Source organism: Penicillium chrysogenum, assembly GCF_028827035.1.
Source record: "Penicillium chrysogenum strain IBT 35668 chromosome Unknown utg000001l_segment0_segment0, whole genome shotgun sequence".
Lineage (NCBI taxonomy): Eukaryota > Fungi > Ascomycota > Eurotiomycetes > Eurotiales > Aspergillaceae > Penicillium > Penicillium chrysogenum.
This window is the reverse complement of record NW_026622749.1, coordinates 2,067,661-2,089,162: the sequence shown is the minus strand read 5'-3', so window position 1 is coordinate 2,089,162 and position 21,502 is coordinate 2,067,661. Positions and strand designations below refer to the sequence as shown.

At 48.7% G+C, this 21,502-nt stretch overlaps 10 protein-coding genes across 10 annotated transcripts; 6 read left to right on the top strand and 4 right to left on the bottom strand.

The window, feature by feature from the left end:
* Nucleotides 1-694: 694 nt before the first annotated feature.
* N7489_000843 (uncharacterized protein) lies at nucleotides 695-2,058 on the bottom strand (the record flags this gene model as incomplete). The annotated part of the gene is made up of 4 exons (XM_056706598.1): nucleotides 695-985; nucleotides 1,041-1,592; nucleotides 1,674-1,829; nucleotides 1,882-2,058. 4 exons carry the CDS (start codon nucleotides 2,056-2,058, stop codon nucleotides 695-697), a joined length of 1,176 nt encoding a protein of 391 aa, XP_056570900.1.
* A 554-nt stretch (nucleotides 2,059-2,612) lies between these two features.
* On the top strand, nucleotides 2,613-4,302 carry N7489_000842 (putative MFS transporter; the record flags this gene model as incomplete). Its single annotated transcript, XM_056706597.1, has 4 exons — nucleotides 2,613-2,816; nucleotides 2,884-2,992; nucleotides 3,058-3,602; nucleotides 3,676-4,302. 4 exons carry the CDS (start codon nucleotides 2,613-2,615, stop codon nucleotides 4,300-4,302), a joined length of 1,485 nt encoding a protein of 494 aa, XP_056570899.1.
* Nucleotides 4,303-5,152: 850 nt separating this feature from the next.
* N7489_000841 (uncharacterized protein) lies at nucleotides 5,153-5,720 on the top strand (the record flags this gene model as incomplete). Its single annotated transcript, XM_056706596.1, is given in 3 exon segments — nucleotides 5,153-5,269; nucleotides 5,297-5,599; nucleotides 5,613-5,720. 3 exon segments carry the CDS (start codon nucleotides 5,153-5,155, stop codon nucleotides 5,718-5,720), a joined length of 528 nt encoding a protein of 175 aa, XP_056570898.1.
* Nucleotides 5,721-7,914: 2,194 nt separating this feature from the next.
* On the bottom strand, nucleotides 7,915-9,637 carry N7489_000840 (FAD-binding oxidoreductase; the record flags this gene model as incomplete). The annotated part of the gene is made up of 6 exons (XM_056706595.1): nucleotides 7,915-8,195; nucleotides 8,250-8,470; nucleotides 8,524-9,013; nucleotides 9,074-9,124; nucleotides 9,157-9,496; nucleotides 9,557-9,637. 6 exons carry the CDS (start codon nucleotides 9,635-9,637, stop codon nucleotides 7,915-7,917), a joined length of 1,464 nt encoding a protein of 487 aa, XP_056570897.1.
* Nucleotides 9,638-10,123: 486 nt separating this feature from the next.
* Nucleotides 10,124-11,731, bottom strand: N7489_000839 (cytochrome P450; the record flags this gene model as incomplete). The annotated part of the gene is made up of 1 exon (XM_056706594.1): nucleotides 10,124-11,731. One exon carries the CDS (start codon nucleotides 11,729-11,731, stop codon nucleotides 10,124-10,126), a length of 1,608 nt encoding a protein of 535 aa, XP_056570896.1.
* Nucleotides 11,732-12,345: 614 nt separating this feature from the next.
* Nucleotides 12,346-13,590, top strand: N7489_000838 (putative integral membrane protein; the record flags this gene model as incomplete). The annotated part of the gene is made up of 3 exons (XM_056706593.1): nucleotides 12,346-12,510; nucleotides 12,559-13,058; nucleotides 13,119-13,590. The coding sequence occupies 3 exons, from the start codon at nucleotides 12,346-12,348 to the stop codon at nucleotides 13,588-13,590; spliced, it is 1,137 nt and encodes a 378-aa protein (XP_056570895.1).
* A 269-nt stretch (nucleotides 13,591-13,859) lies between these two features.
* Nucleotides 13,860-14,862, top strand: N7489_000837 (uncharacterized protein; the record flags this gene model as incomplete). Its single annotated transcript, XM_056706592.1, has 4 exons — nucleotides 13,860-13,937; nucleotides 13,991-14,056; nucleotides 14,108-14,204; nucleotides 14,258-14,862. 4 exons carry the CDS (start codon nucleotides 13,860-13,862, stop codon nucleotides 14,860-14,862), a joined length of 846 nt encoding a protein of 281 aa, XP_056570894.1.
* An 826-nt stretch (nucleotides 14,863-15,688) lies between these two features.
* N7489_000836 (nitroreductase family protein) lies at nucleotides 15,689-16,477 on the top strand (the record flags this gene model as incomplete). Its single annotated transcript, XM_056706591.1, has 3 exons — nucleotides 15,689-16,024; nucleotides 16,098-16,212; nucleotides 16,275-16,477. 3 exons carry the CDS (start codon nucleotides 15,689-15,691, stop codon nucleotides 16,475-16,477), a joined length of 654 nt encoding a protein of 217 aa, XP_056570893.1.
* Nucleotides 16,478-17,557: 1,080 nt separating this feature from the next.
* N7489_000835 (uncharacterized protein) lies at nucleotides 17,558-19,372 on the top strand (the record flags this gene model as incomplete). Its single annotated transcript, XM_056706590.1, has 1 exon — nucleotides 17,558-19,372. The coding sequence occupies one exon, from the start codon at nucleotides 17,558-17,560 to the stop codon at nucleotides 19,370-19,372; it is 1,815 nt and encodes a 604-aa protein (XP_056570892.1).
* Nucleotides 19,373-19,950: 578 nt separating this feature from the next.
* N7489_000834 (PTH11-like integral membrane protein) lies at nucleotides 19,951-21,294 on the bottom strand (the record flags this gene model as incomplete). Its single annotated transcript, XM_056706589.1, has 5 exons — nucleotides 19,951-20,324; nucleotides 20,381-20,822; nucleotides 20,881-20,948; nucleotides 21,005-21,041; nucleotides 21,106-21,294. 5 exons carry the CDS (start codon nucleotides 21,292-21,294, stop codon nucleotides 19,951-19,953), a joined length of 1,110 nt encoding a protein of 369 aa, XP_056570891.1.
* Between the last annotated feature and the right edge of the window lie 208 nt (nucleotides 21,295-21,502).

Here is a 21,502-nt window from a genome sequence, read left to right as displayed (position 1 = left end):
AGCTGGCCGACGGTTTGCGCCATAAAACAACGGAATGATGTGGATTGGGGCGGGGGGTTGTCCAGTAATGATAACTATTCATTATTGGATGAGAAATATATCCAGTGCCAAAGTGCATACGGAGTACGGAGTAATATAGGTCCCGCCCATGACCCCTTCCATATCTGAAGCATTCGGGAGTTACCCTAAAATTGTCGCTAGCCAATTTGAGTTAGCTGGCTAATCAAGGGTTGACTGTGTTACATTTTGATTATCCCGATCTAACCCTATCTCAGGCGCATTTGCCGTATTGGCTCGGTGCTCCGTACGGAGAACAGATGTACTGGTACACGCGGATCGTAGGGGCCGAAGCGTGTTGATCCTGTGGACCCCGGCCCGTTTGGGCATTATTCGGACAACAATTTGAAATCAGAATGTCTTCGAGAGCGAAGTTTTCACGCGGAAACTCACGACGGCAGGTTTCTCAGGTCGATCATTTTCGCTATCAGGAGAGTGTGAACCTTGGGTCTCGGAGGTTGCAATCACAATCTATATTATTGCCACGAAGTCAAACGCCACAAAAGGCAAGGGGTGCAGGGGGTGCGAACAAGGATGAGAAAAAAGAAAAGTCTAAAAAATAATTATTAATACAATTTGTAATTAATCAAGAACTGTCCAGGTGGAAAGAGCGCAAGTTCGTTGGCCATCCAGCTTCCTAGTTGGTCGCCCTGCCTTCCGAGGACACTCGATACTCTATCGTCTTCTCAATACCTCCATGCTCAGGCTCCCGGCTCGACAAAATGAGCTCCTCGCTTGGCGTGCGTTTTGGCTGTGTACGCGCGGAAGCAGTTGACTGCATGTGCGACCGATCTTTCGACCAAGTATCCATCATGTAGCTTCTGCCTTGACTGTCATAGTAATAATTCTTTCTGTCGCTCGTCGAGCCGAGTCCTCGCACAAAGCCCTTGAATAAAGGCGCCAGATATGGAATGCAAGTGACAATGTTCTAATAAACGCAAGTCAGCCATTTAGCTCGCACGGAACTGGTCATTTTCACTTACGCCCACGTTGAACTCAATCGTTCCCCACAACACGAGCATTGTCGAGTTTCCATCTCCGAATGCCACTCGTTGGATCTGGGTTAGCCGCATGATAGAGCAGATTGTAGTGAAGAGGCCGAGCAGGAAAAGGCATACAACACCAGCCTTCTGTGCGGTTTTTATATTCAGACCAAGGAGCAATGGAATGGGAAGCACGATAATGGTCACGTCGGTGATGATGGTATAGATCGCGAGACCGTAGAACAGTCCTCCCACGGGAAGACATGTGCCTGGTACATGGGGGTTCCATGATCGTCGGACCTGTTGCGACCGAATGGTAATCAGCTTGGGATCGGGTGGGCTTCCAGAGGCTCTACCTACCGGTGTGCAATTGAAGAGTAGGCTCAAAGCACCAGCTATATGACCCAACGTAGACGCGGCAATCACAACCCAGATCACAACTCGATAAAGACGCTTCGAGGTTCCAGAAATCAGTCGCAGGTAGCTAAGACAGAGCGAAGCCTTGAACCCTGCGATGCCAATCTGGTAGAAAGGTCGTCCTGCATAGTTGATCTATTTGGGCTTTTGTCAGTTCTCCAGTAAAATGTGATAAGCACCAAGAATCAAACTGAAATGTAGAAAAAAGATATTGACCTTAGTATATGTGGAATAATTCGGCGGGGGTCGTAGCTTTAATGGCAGTCCTAATCCATATCGACTTTCTGCGACTGTGAGTAAGCTCCATACGGCGACAAAGAGCAAGCGGTGCCTACGAGAAATGCAGAGTGCACTGTATATAACACTAAATATCTGCTCGAGAGTCAGTTGTATTACCCTTTGTGTCACACTTGGGTCAGCTTACCATACTAGCCACCATCACATAGTCTGCCGCTGCCCATCGACTGGCTCGCGCTCGGAGGAAAAGCCGCATGGAAACTGTGATAACCATTAAGACAGTAAGACTCAAACATACGCCCAGGATAAGGCGGTACTGCGATGCAGCTTCCACCTCGGGCGAGGCATTGTGTACCCAGCCCATCGTTGAGGAGAAAAGCGTGCGAAGGGGGATGGAAGAGAGAGTATGAACGAGAACATAACCTTGGACTCAACCTTGGAAGCGCTTTACCTGTCTGTGTAAGCAGATTGAACAGCCATGGAGGCTTATGCGTAATTCTAAAAATTCTAAAAATGTTCTCACTGAACCTTCTGGGCTTTCCTTTTCGGAAATAGACCGATAATGGTCATTTATTCGCTGCGTCCTCCGTACTCGCCCGGTCTTGCAAGGTTGTTCTTCCAATGCATATTATTGGCATTTAGCTTCCCCCTTCATATATATGAAGTTTAATCCCAAGAAAAGGTTCTAGTGCCTTGGGTCGTTGATTTATCAATTCTTATTCGTTGCTAAGTGTGAAACGTGTTTCCACGCGAACTCCACGGTGCTTGCGACGTTATTTATGCTTTTGTCGCGTGAACCCATTGTGTTTCCCACCTTTTCCCACTAACATTGTCGCTCATTTTCTTTTCTTTTTCTTCCCCCAACTTCCCTATTATCTATCTTGTCTCTTGCTTTTCACCCTATTGTTCCTAGCTGCAATGGGTGAAATTCAACCACAGGTAGTACCACAACCTCTCCAGAGTCAAGTTGATGACGCTGTGGTATATCTCAAGGGCCACTCAAATGGGGCAGTTGACTCCCAAGTCGATCTGCGGGCTTTGCGCCGTAAGATTGATCGACGCTTGATACCCTATATGTTCTGCTGCTATATATTGCAGTTTTTGGACAAGGTCATGCTGAACGTGAGTGTGACTTTCAATCCAATCGTATAGGCCATGTGACTAACGCAAGGATAATTCATGCATATAGTATGCAGCCGTTATGGGAATCAAACAAGACTTGGGACTCGTCGGCAATGATTTCTCCAACGTCGCTACCTGGTTCTTCATTGCTTATCTGATTGCGGAGGTACCAAACGGTGAGTGTGTAGATTTATTCTGAGGGAATTGTCTTTGATTGACATCGCTGATCCTTGATTTCCAGTATATTGTTTACAAAAAGTACCGCCTGCCAAATGGCTTGGAGGAAATGTTTTCCTCTGGGGACTCGCAGCTGCCGCCTCTGCTGGTGCGCGAGGATATCGCACCCTGCTAGTAGCACGAATTTTCCTGGGTATTTTCGAAGCGACGGTGGGACCATCCTTGATGCTCATTAGCAGTCAGTACTACACGAGAAGCGAACAAGCTCCTCGGTTCACTGTGTGGTATATGGGTCTTGGCGTGGCCCAGATTCTTGGAGGTATTATATCTTTCGGATTCCAGCATGTGCACAATGCCTCACTAGAGGGTTGGCAGGTTATGTTCCTCGTTCTGGGTTTGGTGACAATGGTTGTCGGAGCTTTGACATACTTCTTCATTCCTGATACACCAATGAAGGCAACTTGGCTGTCTGATAGCGAGAAGGTGGCCCTCCTTCAGCACGTCAGCGAAAACCAAACTGGAGTATGGAGCACAAAGTTGAACCTGAAGCAAATCTTGGAGGCTCTCGGCGATGTTCAGCTGTGGCTCCTGACTGTGACAACAATCTTGGTACGTCTCACATTCCATCTTTCACCCCTTGCTTCAACCATCCCCCGCAGTTCCATTAACCAATATTGCATAGATCTCCGTGTCAAGTGGTGTGGTGACGACATATTCCTCGACTCTTATTGCCGGGTTTGGTTTCTCGGGTCCCATCTCAGCGCTACTCAATACCCCATCAGGCATTGTTAGCATTTTCTTCACACTTCTCGTGGGCTTTGGCATCCGAAAGACTTCCAATCGCTGGGCATGGAATGTGCTCTGTACCATCCCTGGAATTATCGGCGGCGGATTACTATCCTTCCTGCCCAAAAACAACAAAGCTGGTGTCTTGATCGGTATTTATCTTGTCAACGCAATCGTCGCTACTCTTCCGATTTTATACCAATGGACGATGGCCAACTGCGCCGGGCATACCAAGCGCGCGTTCGCTAGTGCACTGGTCGCTGGGTCTTTCTCGGTCGGAAACATTATTGGTCCTCAGACATTCCAGTCACGCGATGCGCCGGAATACCGACCAGCTAAAATTGCTGTTCTTGCAACCCAGGCTTCGGCGGCTGTATTATCCGTCGTGCTCTTCTTATATTACAAGTGGCAGAACCGCCGCAGAGATCAGACTGAAGGCCACGTTGATGAGAGCAAGATTGACGAGACGAGGTGGGCTGGGCTCACTGATAGACAGAATCCTTCTTTCCGTTACGTCTACTGAGACACTCTGCTGTCCACTCTACACGTCTGGATCAGCCAAGTGGCATTTTTACAAATTGTTCGATTTGCTTTCTGGGAGGAAATTTATGTACATTAGAGATTTCAGCTGTAGCCCGGCACATCCCCATACCCCATGGGAAGTAGCAGGCACACGGCCCGCACCTGCGCATCGCCGGACGTTAATTAATTCATACATGCGTACGTACATACTGAAACTCTCATGGATCATGGCTTGATAATGTGCGCAGTAGTATATATCACCATAGCATTTACTTTTACTCCCTGGCTCGAAAAGGTTCACTCGCTTGACCTTTCGCGCGTTCTGTTGGATATTTATTCCCATTCTTCGGGATGAAATTCCTATTTTGTCCATTAAAGCCACGGCGAATTAGTTCACATCTCTAGAAGCGTTGCTCCGTGTAAAAATGCAGTCCTTGGGGGAATCCAAAAAATCAAAGCAATTCATCCAGTTGTAATTGCAAAATGTCAATCCGCGAGTAGCACAAAACACTTCCTTGTTATCAATGACGTCCATGGGTGTGACACGCAGCAAGAGGACGGGGCACTTTGCCTGTGATGGAATACAATCCATAGAAAACCTGATAACACCGAGTGTCTCAAAGCGGAAGACCGTAGTTGTTTAAACAATTTGATCAGCCACCTCGATGTCACTATCCTCTGCGCTAATCCAACCTCTGTGGTATCCACGCAGTGGAATTCGAGCCAGGTGACAGCTGGTATAACTCAGAATTCCGTCCGGTAAGCTAGGGCGAATGTCGATTGTATACTTCCCACGTGGAACCGACTTTCGGCTTCGGGTTGTTGACATAACATCGAGTATGCTCGTCAACATGCCCTCCGATCAAAACTTCATGTTTCCGGCTGTTGAATACGACATCGAGTACTCCACGTCCATGGTATTGGGTCAGCCCCTAAAATATAAGCAGATTATCAGCCACGGATGGAACGTATGATTTTCAACATTTGTGTTGCAGCAGCCAGACCCTGATAACCGAACTCTCGTAGCCTGTCGACGTTCAGCGCACCTGAGTGACTTTCGCATTCTGCCGATGGTCATGCAGACGTTCAAACTCGTTGAAATTGCGAAAGCGTTCGGCTGTGCTGGCATTGCACTGTATGCGTCTGCAATTTGTCCCCCAAGTAAGATTGTGCACATCGCGGTTGAGGGTGGAAATGGTTTCCTCTGTCCACACCTCGGCCAGGACTGGTCCCAAAGCTCAATTCTCACAGATGGCACTGCTCTCCGCTGTCAAAGTGCTGACTGCGGTGGAACCCTAGTATATAGCCCAGCCACGATATCGTCGAGTCCGTCCTGGGCATCGTTTTGCCAGCATCAATGTCGAGATATTGGAGTGGCTCACGAGCTTGATTGAAGAAGCAGCCATGAAGTTGACTTGAAGCGGGCTGCATTTGTCCCTTGTTCTACCTGGATCCTCGACTGCTGCGCGGTCATTCATTCAAGCAGTCTCGTTGTGTATACCAGGGTTGTGGTCGGTTGAGGGCAAGCGGTACAGAACGACGAAGCTTCAAATGATGTCGCCTACGCTTTGCTCCAGAGATCGGTATCATACAATGGGACCGGGAAGCGTTGATACTGGTTGGATAGGACCCTGGACCGGAAATGGAGACAAGAGTGAATACCCAGGAATAAAGCGTCAGCATGCAAAGAGAATATGAGAAAAGTAGGAAACTCACCTATTTAACCTTGGTTAGTACAGTAAGCGTCTATCCACGATAGAACGAAAAAAATAAATGTAGGAAGGCAAAAGAACCTAAAGTTGAGTGTGGAAAAGATGGCTTAGCATCAATATAGGGAGGATGTTAGGAATGAAAGGAAAGCAGTGGGAAGCTATGATAATAGAGAAGAAGGAAGTGAATAGGAGAGGAGACGAAAGCAACCTTGGAAGATGCTGGGGATAGCATCAAGAAGAAGGAAAGAGACGTGACAAAAATAAAATGCGAATGGCATCAAAAAAATCCCCATTAATCCAGACCGTTCCTGGACCTCAGGACAGGACAGCAGCTACCAGAGTCCTCAGAGAGAAGCCTGGCACCTCTGTCCCCTCCTCCGGCCATTCCTTATGAGGGACCTCCACTAGATGGGGGTGCTACAACCCCCAGAAGCTTCCTGGGTTTGATAAGGTCCGAACCGGTAGTGGGCTAGGAGCTATTCCCCTAGGCCACTCAAGGGGGGCTGGTTAAAATACTGGTCTTTATCTTCTTCATATAGGACTAAATCCTTAAAAGATATGTCATTGGAGAATCCTAAACTACATTTTGCGAACACTCTCGGTGTCATGATAGCCCCAGATTTGAAAGAAAGGACTTATATAGGGTAAGCCTACTATCTACCAAGTTTAAAACAAATCGGAACACTCGATGGCGGTGATTGATGAAGTCTTCAAGTGTAGGGTACATGTATGTAGAGCCAGAACATGAAGCTATCCAGACACCCATTTTAGGAAGGATCGATGACATTAAGCCCAAATAGTACAGTCAGGCGTTCAATTCCTGGCCTCGTCAAATTAATTATTAGGTGCACCTTTTTTATTTTCTGGCTTTTCCCCAGAAAATTGTGAGCCGTCAATATAATATCAAAGCAACCTCCCATCCACGCCGATCACTCGACATCGACCATAAAAAACCGATCCCACCCAGGAGTAGAGCATGGCTCACGTGTCATATATCCCATACCCAAGCAGAAAGGCCGACCCAAGTTGAAATTGACGAAAGCCCTCACGCTTCGTACCCAACGATACGATTCGGCAGGCTTTCGCCCGGCAGAACCATCTGGCTCTTTATTCACCCCCTCCTCCGTCATTCTCCATCCATCTTATTTGACAATGCGGGAGCGGCTGAGGATACCCTGTTTGTTATATGTGGGTGCAGCTTCATCCAGCTAACGAGATTCAACGTCTTGAAACGGTTGCGAGAAGGGCTGCCCGAATTGTGCGTGACACAAGGCATGCATTGCTATCTATTTCCGCCATTCATCCGGCGTCTCATAAGCTGCCGCAATTATGGCAGCTACTGGCGGACGACGATGGGATTTGCTGCCGCGTTACTGGAGAAATACATCTTGGTTAGCTCAAAGCACATCATATCGCCGAGGCCGGTCTAGGCCCGGTGTCATTGGTCCCGTACGTCTCCAACCTGTCCTACAATATTGGTGTCCACATTATGCTCCTTTATGTAGTCAGCAAAACACTGTACATACGTATACCCAGCCTAATCCTAAAATTACATTCGCAGACACGATACGATGACAGCGTATGCCGCCCGTTCGTGGATCTACATCGGTTCCGAGTTCGTACTGCGCCCACGATCCATCATTTTAGCGAGGCTCGGCACGACACGATCAGCATAGTAGATTACCATAAATAGGCAATTTATGGCAGGAGTTGGAATAAACACGGGATGTGGAGTCATTGCAGGGTTATCCAATTCACAGTGGCAGGCTTCGGCTAAAACGTGGTTAGGGGATGCATTAATGCAGAGCTCACGAGGTGGATATTGTATATCGTACAACCCCAACGAAATAACCACGAACTAGCCAAGTTCCCTCCAAGATCTTGTTTCTTTGGTCCCTTCTTCACTGGGCCACAGCGCTGATCTTAAACCCACCAGGCACCTGGTTTTGGAAAACACCGGTTTGGTCGTACTTCCTAGCAACAGTCCGAATATACTCCACATTCTCGGTGCCATAGGAAGACAGAGGACTTTGGTTAATGTTGGCGTAGTTCAGGTAAATGAACTCATTGTCGGCTCCAATTGACTTCGAGTAGGTGGTCAACTCCTCGAGGGCACTGTTGGCCAGTTGGTTGAACAAGACATCGTCGGCTTGATCTTTCCACGAGTAGTCGAAGAGGACCTCTGTGCAAGAGAGTGTTAGACATCGGGAATGAAGTTTATTATAGGCGGACTTACGGAACAGGTTCTCGTTGAAACGGTCGAGGCCCAGCACGTTGCCACCTTGCTCAGTGCTGTGATCAGTGAACAGTTTGGGCCAAGGCTGGATCATCGTGAACATAGTGTAGTCATCCCCCTTGGCACCAGCCTTAGCCTCCTCAATCATTCTGTTGTGAATATCGATGGTGCGCTTCATCAAATCGAGGTTGTTCACAAATGAGGCAGTGACGAAGACGTCCCTGGACCAGGTCAGTAATTCATCTTAGAACCAAACAGTTCAGGAGCCACACACCGGTATCCGGATGCCTGACCAAGCTCCTGGGTAAGGTTCCAAACGTTGGCAACACGCATCGAGCTGCTAGTATTGGCAATGGCGGTGAAGTCGTCGAAAGCCGAGGGGTAAGCCACGGGAGCGGTATACTCCAGAGCATTGGCAATGATATTTTGGTCGGACAAAGAAAGGTACTCCCACATACCAATCCACGAAGCGTATGGATCATTTTCAAGGTTGTTGATGAACCTGTTCCCAGCCTCAAGGTGCTGCAAGGTAGTGCTATTGTCGTACGTGACAATTCCACCCCAAAGCTTGTCGTCGTCGATGGTCTTCATATCATACTTGGTGACAATTCCGAAGTTCCCAGTTCCACCCTTTAGAGCTTTGAAGAGATCCGCGTGGGACTCCTTATTAGCGTCAATGATCTCTCCGTTAGCCAAAACAACCTCGTAGTTTACGACGTTGTCACAAGCAAATCCAACTCGCGCAGTGTGGAAGGCATTGCCACCTGTATAAACAGTTCTATCAGTCACTATTCAATAAGTCAACATGTTTGATCGTGTCTTACCGCCCAGCAAAAATCCACCAACACCCACAACACCAGAGCGGCCACCGGGCACTGTCACATTGTACTTCGCGAGACTCTCGTACCTTCCCAGCGAGATCCAGGAAGAATAGAAGCAGTGCCTGCTTTCTCGTTGTAAGTGGTGGTGTTCATCAATGACAAATCGATTGTCACGCCATCAACGATATTGTTCGCTCCCGCCCAGGTGGTGTGGCCACCACCGCGAACAGCAAATTTGCAAGCTCCGTCAGCAGCAACGAGAGTGTAAACGGCGAGAGAAACCTCCTGCGCTGTGCGTGGCTGCAAAATACACGTCGGCTCGAGCTGAACGTTCTCAGCCCAGTAAGAACCGATCGATATCTTGTAAGCAACGCTGTCGGGGTAAACTACCTGGCTCCTGAGAGCAGTGGTTTCCAAAGCTGAGCACTGTTTATACCTGGTCAGCTGGCTTGCTTGTATTCTTTAGAATCATTTGGGATGCCTTACGCAAGTCTCAGGTGTAGTCGCATGGACAGCTCTCAGGAAGGTACCCATGCACAGGGCTGCAACAGCTGCAGTGATACGCATGGTAGAGAAATGTATATACATGGATATTCACTCTGACTTTCTACTACGTCTGTCAGGCGTAGTATTTCCGGGGCATTTGCCGCTATTATAGTTCCAACAATTGGGCTAAATGCCAGTTTTCGGTATCGTAACCAAGTCCCACATTGTTGCATTGTCGATCAGGAAACAGACTCCACTATTGACACACTAAAAGATGAAATCCAGGTTTCAGCGAACGTATATATACCGGCACGCATTGTCTTTTGGCCCCCATAGTGGGAACGGACGGAGAATGCCTTAACCGCCACTTAAAATGTAGCTTGCCAGATGTGGCAATTCATTTAGCTGAACTCTGAACTCATTCAAATACAAATGGCATCAATCTCAAGGTGAGACGAGTACTCGAATGTGTAATAGACCCGCGCTGGCGAGATCTCTCTGTAACCCTATATCACAGGGCGAGCTCGGATATATATAATCGTAACATAAAACCCATTTGGCATCCTATCATTTATTCTCAACATCAACATCAGTTCCCATAACCTTACCGAGACTTTTCTCCGCTGTCTCCCACTCTTCGTTAATAACATCGAGTACCCAGTCACCCCTGGGCCGGAGTCTGAATTTGACCTCCCTCGGCATTGTCATGAACCCTGCCACGACCATCGCCCATGGATCCACCTCTTCCCCATCAGCAGGCTCGATATCAAACGCCCACAACAGACAAGCAACATGCATAAAAGAACCATCTGTAGCGACCCTCTTTCCTTGGCAGATACGACGGCCCTGCCCAAAGACCGGCAACGGAAGATCCGTTCGCAGTCTTTCCTCTCCGTGGTCATCTCGCCGGAGCCACCGCTCAGGCACGAAGTCCTGAGTGCCTCCAAGCGCGGGATCAAAGACCTTCTCGTCCCGACCGATGGCCCACGCGTTGGCCATGAGAGTGACACCCTTTTTGATCTTGACACCATTGAACTCGTCGTCCCGGTCCGCCCTACGGGGAATTGAACCCGGCGAAATAGGCCGCCAACGGAAAAGTTCATGCATAATAGCATCAATGAAAGCGAGTCCCGAACGGTCCGAGAACCGGGGAGGGCGATCACGCCCGACGACCTCGTCGAGCAAGGCGTGCGCCCGCGCCATGAAGGACGGTTGGTGCAGCGCGGCAATGAACAACCACAGCAGCTGCCGCGGTGAAGTCTCCATACCACCCTGGATGGATGTTGCAAGAGTGAAAGCGAGGTCGAGATCGGGGACACCGTTTTCAGAATATTTCTCCGCTGTGGCAATGGCCTGCTTGGTGGAGTTCCAGCCTGGCGAGTCCCTCCCATGCTGGAAGAGGCGCATATAGAGGTCCACCTGTGTGGCGTAGAGCTTGTCGGCCGCTTGCTTCCATGGTGACAAAAATGCCGGCAGGTGGCGCAGAGGCGGGATAATATCTGGAATACCGGGGTTCGCAGCGAGATGAGTTACTTGGGTTTGGATGTCGATGATCTCGTGCAGGATATGCTCTTCGAAGCTGGGGATGCGCATGCCATAATGCAGAGCAAGTATGACACTCGATTGAGTGCGCTCAAGCAGAGGATAGATGGTTTCTGTGCTGATACCTTGGGGAAACTTCCGTGTAGCATTTGAAAGATCAAATAGTAGCTGTTTGGACTCAAGCTCCATCAAGGGATGGTACTGTGGGGCGGCAAGAGCACCGAGACTGGGCGCCAGGATGCGATGGTGGAACTTGAGGTGATCATCGTAGTCGTGCATCAGAGTGAATTTTGACTGCCCAGGCTTAGCCCCCGTGATCATCTCCATGCTGACGGAGGGCGGACGGTTGCTGTACCATTGGCTGCGGCGGCTGAACAACTCAGTTACAGCCTCATAGGAATTCAAGACCACAATTGGTATGATCCCAAAGAGCTTCGGTACTGCAATAGGTCCATTTTCGTTCGTCCATGAGTCCCAGTTTGAAAGTGGCTTGTCAATGGGGGAGCTATGGAGGTCGCCGATTAGGGGAAGCTTAAGGAGGGGTTTGTTTTCTCCTTTCTTTTTTCTTGTAACAATGTAGAGCAATGTCAACAGACCGAACGCCACCGCGACCGCGATAGGTGTTGCAGTCATATTGGTTACAGAAATGCAGGGGCTGAGGAGACCACGTTTGACATATCAGACGCATTGCGGAGAAGAGGGACACGCAGTTTTACATAGCGTAAAACATCTGCATGACTCGGTATTATGCCAAGCTCTATTATTCCTCCTATTCATTGGTTTGAGAGTAAAACGCGCTAAGAAGCGACGGACTCGTTATTAGTACAAGCGGGACTTGGCCCACCAATAAGTGTCCTCCTATTGAGGACCCAGGGGGAGACGTTGAAGCTGTCATATGCCGAAGAATGAAATTGCCTTTTCATCATCAATCGCGATAATGTCGTTGTTAATTTCGATATGGTGTGTCACTCAACCTCCACCTTTGATGAACTGCTAGTCTTTGCAGGAGGATTTGCCATATTACTAGGTAGTTCTTACTTATTCATAATTTATTCCACAAAATGTGAATTATCCGACGCATAAATGCCGAAGCTAAGCCGCGTATAACCCCTGGCCAGTCTAGGATTTTGGCCCCCTGGGCTATCTTCGACATCCCTGCTAGCTGCAGATGAGCTGGTTACATATTATCTATTTGATACCCTTCCCCAGGTTTCCCCCGCGCCTTAACAAATCTGCGAGAATGGGAAATGGTTGTTACTTTTCCTATAGAAACGCGATCCCAAAGGCAGGTCTTGGGCGTGGCCATCGCTTTCTCCGTTCTAGCCGTAGTAGCAGTATGTCTGCGACTGCTAGCTCACCATATTGCGCGTAAGCGATGGATCTTGAGTGACTATTTCATAATTGCTGGCTGTGTAAGTATTTGTCCAGTGGATTTATCAGAACTATGCTTACCAATACAGATCTTCGCCGTTGGTCTCCAGTCCATCAGCATCACCGGCGTGATACAAGCGGGCATCGGTTATGATCATGTCCCTGCAATTGCAATCAAATTTGGCACCCAGCCTATCACCAAACTCCTTCAGCTAATTATCCCGTTACAATTTCTCTGGGTTCTGAGTCTCAGCTGTACAAAGATCTCCATCTTGTTCTTATACCTTAGCATCTTCCCTGTCACTTGGGTCGTGCGAGTATCCTGGGCAACGATAGGTGTGATTGTCGCCTGGACAATTGGAACAATACTGGCTGGATGTCTGATCTGTCGGCCCTTCGCTTTTAACTGGGACCAGACTATTCCTGGGGGATCATGCGGTAACCAGGTCACCTCATTCACGGCGACAGGGGTTATAAACCTTGTTACCGACGTTGTTGTGCTGGTGACACCGATGCCGTTGCTATATAAGCTGCAAATGGCCAGGTATAAGAAAGTGACATTCATCACTATCTTCGGACTGGGAGCAGTGTAAGATTCGCACGGCCAGTGAAGGAAACGCGAGGAAGAATTTGCTAACCTAGAATATAGCACATGTATCATCAGCATTCTTCGTATCTCCATACTCTCCACAATGGATTTTACCGACATCACCTACTCGATTCCACGTGCCAACATCTTCAGTGGCCTAGAACCATGTCTCGCTGTAATCCTCGCGTCTGTCCCTATGATGCGCCCCCTCCTAGGGCGTTCAGTATACACACCTGAGGTGACAGCTCGCCCATCGAATAAATGTTCGTCTCCGTCTAGAAGATCTAGGTCTACTGGCGATGGCGAGTTCCAGCCGCTGCAGGATGACTCGAGTGAGCTGTGTTTACGGCCAATCGGGCCAAAGCATGAGGTTGGCGTCGCAGTTCAGACCCCCGCGGAGACGGGAGAGACATCCCGTAGGAGCGAAGAGTCTCTTGAAGTTGGAGAGAGCAGGGATATTGATCAGAGGGAGAAAGGAGGCTTGGGGATCTCAGTGAAGCAGGAATGGGCTGTGTCTCGTGGACGGAAGTGATATCAAGACCTCTTTCCTAAAACTTTTCATGTACTAAACTACCTAGGTAGGAAATAAAGGCCTTACTGGCCAGGCATCGAATTGTGATTCGCTCTTTCCAATCATTTGGTCGATTGTTTTCCCCATTCACGTTGATCGATTGTTTATGCTACATTGTTTTGGACCTACATGGCCTTTCATTTCAAGACCTCGCGTGTCAAAATATTTCTTCTGTTGGAAATTCTCTGCCCCAGAAACCACTTCTCAAGATCTCATCAAAAATCTACAGAATGTTGTTCAGATATCTTCTCGCGTTGGGTGTCCAACTATGCTGGGTTGCTCTCGGGTCTGCCCAAGACGCGACAATTGTTTGTTTACCTGCAAAGCCACCAAGGATAATGAAGAAACTAACAACATACAGACAATTCCATGGGTCACAAATGCACCTGATTACTTCCAGGGCTATGGAGCTAAGGCCATAGGTGCCGTATGTATCTTGTCTGCTTCTGCTGTTATTCATTGCTAACGACCAATGCAGCAAGATGCAACCACAACCTACGGGATCAACTGTCTCTCGGACCAAACGGCCTGCCACAGATTCACTCCAGATCTGACCGTTATCTACGGACCAAGCAGTAAGAATATAGCCACCCCCCAAACACGGCTTCGCACTGACTTGTACACATAGCATATGACATGATTGCCAACGGCTACAAATTTGACTTCACCTCAGGTTGCACGCTCATGGGTTCTCCAACACCCACAGGCGCATCTTGCACAGAAACGAAGTCCTTACATCTAATGAGTGCTGTCACCTCGGCTACAGTGCTTGTTCCAGCTACAGGCGACGCTTCTACCCTGGGGATTTTCCCGGCAACCTTGATCGTGACAGATACCGGAGACTTCCCCGCGCCTGCTACCGCGACCGAAACCAAAGCTTCTGCCGATTCTCATGTTTCAACTACTGACGCAAAATTGACTGCGCCTGCGACCGCGAGCACCGATCCTGTTAGCTTAGGCTCGGTTGGATTCCTGAATTCGACCGCCATGACAACTGATGGGCCAACATATTTCGGCAATGGAACTTCACCGGGTTACAAGAATGGCACTACGGTGACGGTGACTGTTCTTGCTAGCTCTATCCCGTGCCACTGTGAATGTGACTGCGGACAGAATCAGGCCCCTAGGGCCACTGTCACTGTGCCAATGGCGATGAAAAACCACGGAGTCAAGACGGCTGCGCCTGTGACATTGATATGTGGGATCGTAGCTGGCGCTATGTTCTGGGTTTGAACTTGAGGTGTGAATTAGGGGCTGGTTTGTTTATTTTGACCGAAATGCCATGGTGATATCGACCATATCAAAATTTGGACCTATGGTGAGATAGGTTGGATTTCAGGAACAGAATAACTACAATATTGTAGTTCGAATCTGAAGATTTGATTGGCTTACTCCGTACAATTATTCGCTCCACATCGAGGAATAGATTCCGCACCGGTTTTGGCGTAAAAATAGAAAAATAGCGCCCTCGGGAAAATCCCGCGGTCCGACGCCGCTTATATAATCATCGCATTGTTGCCCACGGAGGTCTAATGTACCTAGAATGGCCTCCGAAATCCCTAAATTCCATAGACTAATAGAGATATCTTCAATGAAGGGCCCTAATAATAGAAAATATAGTCTTATAGAAGTGATAATGATTGGAACATTGTTATCGGAACCCGGAACCTTTCCAGTAAATATCTCCGGACTTGGAAAATTGCTTAACTAACGCATTGATAATAATGCGCTGATTAATTTGCACTTTTCACTTAGTTAAGATGTGCCCAGGTGCTGACATTTGCTTACCTACAGGCCGCTCGGGGTCGGAGACTGTCAAATCCGTTCGATCTGCAGTTGTATTGCACTGTGATTGGCTGTGAGTGGCCATTTTTACTCCGAGATGGGCCCAGAATATGGCGGGAGAAAGCGATAGAAAAAAAAAACAGTTTGGAGATCTCATCCATAAATCCACATGTATAAAAGCCCCATCCCAGTTCACCTGTTATTTCTCCTTGGAATCATTCTATACCACTTCACTCCACTAATCATCCACCTGTCTCCCTTCAACACCTTCACAATGGGCTCCATTCAACCCGAATTCAAGAACCCGGCTACTGCCTCTCTTTTGGAGTTGGCCAAGTCGCGCCGCACCTACTACGGCCTCAAGGCCGAGAGTCCCGTCTCTGACGACGTCATTGAGCGCATTGTTCAGGACTCTGTTCTCCACGTCCCCAGCTCCTTCAACACCCAGACCTCCCGTGTTGTCCTCCTGCTGAAGGAGGAGCACAAGAAGGTGTGGGATATTGCCATTAATGTCATGGAGGGTCTGGTCGCCGCTGGCCACGTCCCCAAGGAAATGTTCGAGACTTCCACCAAGCCCAAGTTGGAGGCTTTCCGCGCTGCCTATGGAACCGTGCGTTTCCCCTCCCCAATATGACTCCATTTGGTGTCAAAATGGCGAATCATCAGCTTACACATTGATCCAGGTCCTTTTCTTTGTGGACTATGAGTCACTGGCTCCTATCAAGGAGAAGTTCGCGATCTACGCCGACAAGTTCGACCCTTTTGCCCAGGAGTCGAATGCTATGTCTCAATACCTTGGTATGTACTTTTCTTCACGCCTTTGGTCAGAAACAAGTAACTTCAAACTAACTATCACAAAGTCTGGACTGCTCTTGAGTCCGAGGGCTTCGGCGCCAACCTTCAGCACTACAGCCCCCTCATCGATGAGCCGATTACCAAGACTTGGGACCTCCCCGCTTCCTGGAAGTTGGATGCCCAGCTGGTCTTTGGTGTTCCCACTTCTAAGCCTGGTGAGAAGGTGTTCGCTCCTATTGAAGGTCGCTACAAGGTGTTCGGCAAATAAGCATATAACGACGCATGCATATAAATTTAGCACTCACGAATGAAAGAGCAATGACTTGGATTTTCCGTTTCGGCCCAATTTTGCAAACCTCAAAATTAGTAGGCTGGACTGCAGGGTCCAGACTCATCTCAGAAAGGGGAGGAGGGTACCTAGGTATGCACGATATGACGTTGGATGCATGTAGGGAGATCCTGATCTACAGAGCTTAGTCGAACATCCAAGTTCAGACTCCATAGGATCTAAGACCCTAAAGATTAGTAGATCAGAAGGATCCCCAATGATCATCACGGAATAGCGGTCTGATAATAACCGAAGATCAGCCTGATGCAAGGTCCCGTTGACTCCCTTCGGCCTCGGAAATCGGATTCCGCCATGCCGTGCATCCGATTGGATAAAAGTCTCGTAGGAAGAGCTTGGGCATCAAATTATCGTGTCAATCACTGACGATCAAGGCTGGCGACATTGATTTACAATGGATTCGCAATTCATTCTCTAGTGGAATTTGACATTCCAGACATGGTCTCGGGAGTAGATCTACTGCTCCCACGTACTTTGGAAGTAATTGCCACGTTCCTCGTCATATTTTTTTTTTCTGGCTGAACAGAAGCGAATTGAAAGATCTCGAGTGTCAATGTGAGAATGAACTATTCAGAGATCTTCGCGCTAGAACGAAATTTCTAGACATGACGATACACATACCTGTCGTTCTCGAAACAAGAACTAGATCCACTATTTAAGAGTGTACGCAAGCTTCCGCAAGGGATTCCGATGCCCATGATGATTTGAATCATTGATATGCAGGAGGTACGTTTGTATGTTGTACGTTATAGGTCGTAGATGTTATACATCGTTGTACATCGTACCTAGGTACGTACTTTGTAGTTGAAAGTAGAAGCCTGACCTTATTTTGGATAAAAAAATCAAAACTCCACCAACTCCACTCCATGTTATCATCAATTTAGCCGTTTTTCGCCATCCTCTACTTTTTTTTTTTTTTTTTTTTCCCTCTCTCCCTCTTCTTCAACCCCTAAATTGCTCTCATAGCACCATTAGGACTGTCAGATTTCTGGTAAATTGACAATGTCATTTGAACCGCACGCGGGTGCAGACTCTCGTTCGAATGAGCCCCACCATCTAGATCAGACCCGTCCAGAAGGTCAAGATGGGGATTCAGCACCAGTATCCAGTCGCTCTTCAATGTCCTACACAAGGACATACTCAACACCAGCGACCGGGGCACAAACCCCGGATCCATTGATGGGCAACACCAAGATTGTGGACAAAATCGCCCTTCAAGACCTTTCTATCAATGGCCTGGGCCATGAAAACAACGAGAGCTACGCCCTCGACACAACAAGCAAAATGAAGAACAGAAAACATGCAGACTCAGTATCCCGCTCTCATCCGGATAGCTCTGACGAAGAATCGGGATCCCCGACCCGCAGCAAGCAAGGCATCCCACCCGAGCTCTCGAGCTTCACAGCCGAGCTCATCCTAATCTTCGTCTGCTCAGCAGGCCTAATGCTCTTCTCTTTCCTGCTGGGCGACATGCTCGCCCCGCAAGAACAAATCAAAACAGCCCTCGGCATCACGAACACCGAGCTTCCCTGGGTCGTCGGCGCCTTCAACACAGCCAACGGCCTATCAGTCATCATCTCCGGCTCGCTAACAGACCTAATGCCACCAAAGCTCCTCATGGTCGGAGCCTTCGCCTGGCTCGCCGCATGGAACCTAGTCGGCGCATTCACCCTTCATCCATCCCGCTATGTCCTATTCTTCGTCATGCGCGCCATGCAGGGTCTCGCCATCGGCGTCCTCGTCTCAGGAAGCATGAGCATCCTCGGCCGCGTCTACACACCCGGTGTTCGCAAGAACCGCGTGTTCTCAGCAATGGCCGCTACCGCCCCGTTCGGGTTCTCTCTCGGCGCAATCCAAGGCGGAGCCTTGTATCAACACCTCCCGTGGATCTTCGGCTCAAACGCCATTATCTGCGTGCTGTTGTGCGCGGCAGCTTGGTTCGCTATCCCACCCCTCCGACCTATGGCCGATGCCTCCGGCAAGGAAGCCCCGTCCATCAAACAATTCGACTATATCGGCGGCTTCTGCGCGGCCGGTGGTTGCGTGTGTCTCCTGTTTGGACTAACTCAGGGCCCTGTCGCCTCGTGGTCTCCTTACACCTACGTTTTAATCATCGTGAGCTTCCTGCTCTTCGTCGGACTCTTCTTCGCGGAGCGCAATGCAACTCGCCCTCTCATCCCTAATCGTCTCTGGCGCACACCGGGCTTCACTCCATTGATGATCGCGTACTTCCTTGGCTTCGGGTCCTTCTTCGGCTGTTGGCAGTTCTACGCCATTCAGTTCTGGCTGCGTATTCAACACGCTAGTCCCATTGCTGTCGCGTTGTATCATATCCCTAACGCGCTAGTCGGTGTCCTGGCGACGTTGATCGTTGCCCGCACTTTGCACCTCGTCCCCGGTCACTATATTTACGCGGTATCCATGCTAGCCTTCACGCTTGGACCGGCGTTTTTCCTGCCGCAGACTGCCAACACCATTTACTGGGCGCTTTCGTTCCCGGGTATTTCGCTGGTGACTTTCGGGCCTGACCTTGCTTTTGCGGCAGCTTCGATCTTCATTACTAGTAATGTTGAGCGGTCGTATCAGGGGAGTGCGGGCGCTTTGTTGGTTACGAATCAGAATCTTTCATCGGCGATTATGACGAGTGTTGCTGATGCTATTGGGACCCGTGTTGATCGAGGCCCGTCGGGGGAAATTGGTCTTGATGGGCTGCGCGCTATTTGGTGGTTTGCTCTTGCGGCACAGTTGCTTGCTGCGTTGGTCACGGTTGTTTGGGTAAGAATACCGAAGGAGGAAGAGAAGGAACACGTTACTTGATTTGGATCAACTCGGTTGTTTTATTTTAATTTTAATATTTTTAGAGATAGATTTCTTAGATCAAGCCCTGGATATTACCCTCATTTGATACACATCTTACCATCGCTAAAGCTAATAACAGAGTGTAGGCATGTATGTAATTGAATTTGCAGTGACCGGCATACTTTTATCACACCACTACAGCCCAATTATATTCAAATATGTATAGTAAAAAGGGCATAGCCACTGGACGGGCCCACTAGCTGTATCGTCCACAGTATCCAGCATCCTTTGCGTTTTCATTCTTACGGCATCTTACTTTGGCGACGTCTTTTGATTGAGGAATGACCTACCTAGGTATGCAAATCCTATGTATGACATTATTAAAGAAAGATCGGAAATGACAGAATTATCAGTTGGCCACCCAACCCCCAAATATATACATCAAAGTACCGAACCCAAGCCCATACGTAAAAGAGAAAGAGAAGTTGCCCCAAAGAATATCGCCCCAACGCAATCAGAGAGAATAAACAACAAAAGGTCGGGTGTATATCCGAACAAATATATGTACAACGAAAAGAAGGGATAAACAAAAGTCATCAAGCATCCATAACAAGGGTACGCTCGCTGCTCTTCTTCGAAGTTGTCTCCTGCATAACACTCATCTCGGTGGTAACCTCGATACCGCCAAGCGAACTGTGGCTGGAGTGATCACCAGGCTTGACATTGATCGAATACATGTCATAGTCCTTATCCTGGTTCTGGCTATACAGCTGAGTATGGCGTGTCAGATTGCGAGTTCCGGTGAGGTTCGTGACTGTGGTTTTGTTGGCAGCGTAGCGATTCGAGCTTCCTGCGGAGAGAAGCCTGGGGAAGATGCGGCTGATAATTGGTCGCAAGAATGGGAGACAGGAGCACATGATGGCGACGTTGCATTCTGCGGCTGTCCAGTAGGCGGCTCCGACATTGCTATCTATTTGGTGGATTAGCTTTTGGATCCATGGCTCGGGAGACACGAAAGTGACGCACAGGAAGTGTCGGGGCTTTTTGCTACTTCGCGTAGACTAGATAGCCGGAGGATGCTGGTGACCACAACTAAAATACCCATTGCGAAGACGCCCATTAGGGCGATCTTCTGCGTGCGGGGCAGCTGTAGTTTGGAAAGGAGCGGCATGGGCAATACCAGTAGCGCTATATCGGTAATAATGTTCATTGAAGCATTGAAGAACCAGAGAGCCTCGAAGCTGAGACAGTTGCCGGGCAAGTCCTTGTTCCAAAATTTGGCCACGGGGACACAGTTCACAAAGCCGCTCACGAAGGCCCATGACGAGTAGGTAGCCACGATTGCCATCATGGCATAACAGGCGAGGCGGAAAGGTTTGCCGGGAAAGATGCGCAGATATTGGAAAAGAATGGAGAATTTCGTGAATGCCAAGCTGGCGTTGTACATGGGAATTGCAGCCCACAAACACTGAGAAGAAGTCAGGTTAGTTTGTCAACAAAGAAAATATGCCAAGAATAAAGGGTACCTTAAGTTGTTGCTGCAAGACATGACTGGAAATAAGTGCTGAGTGGACACCCATCTTATAATGTAATTCTGTCGTCCATATTAGTGGGGTGGTTCTTTACTTCTCCGACGCATCGTGAACTTACGGGCAGCAACGAGTGCGAGGTAGATAATGGAAAATATCTGCAGTTTGGGTTTATTAGTGAGCTGCTCATCTAGCACTAGATGTGGCTCTTTGAGGGCATACCAACGAGATCAGAATAGCCCAATCTTCGCGACCGGTGATTTTCATCAATCCAAGCCGTGCATAAAACCGCATTGCGACAATGACGATTGAGATGGTGGTTAGCACCGCGGTCACCACCAATGCCCGTCGGCCGTGAGAGGCCCCATTATCATCATCCCGAGGAAGCAATGCGTAAATCGAATCGTGCATATTGAATATCGAAGTCAAGCGGCGAATGTAGCGAGGGTAATTGTAAAACGAGCGTCTAGGCTATGTGTAGATGTTTAAATCGATCATGCCTAATGTAGCGGTAGCACAGTGGCCTCGGATCGATGCAGCTCACTGCATTGAACTTGGGGTCGAGGGTACCGGGAAAGTGAATCTGATACCAGGACAGGAAAATCCTTGTCGGAGACAG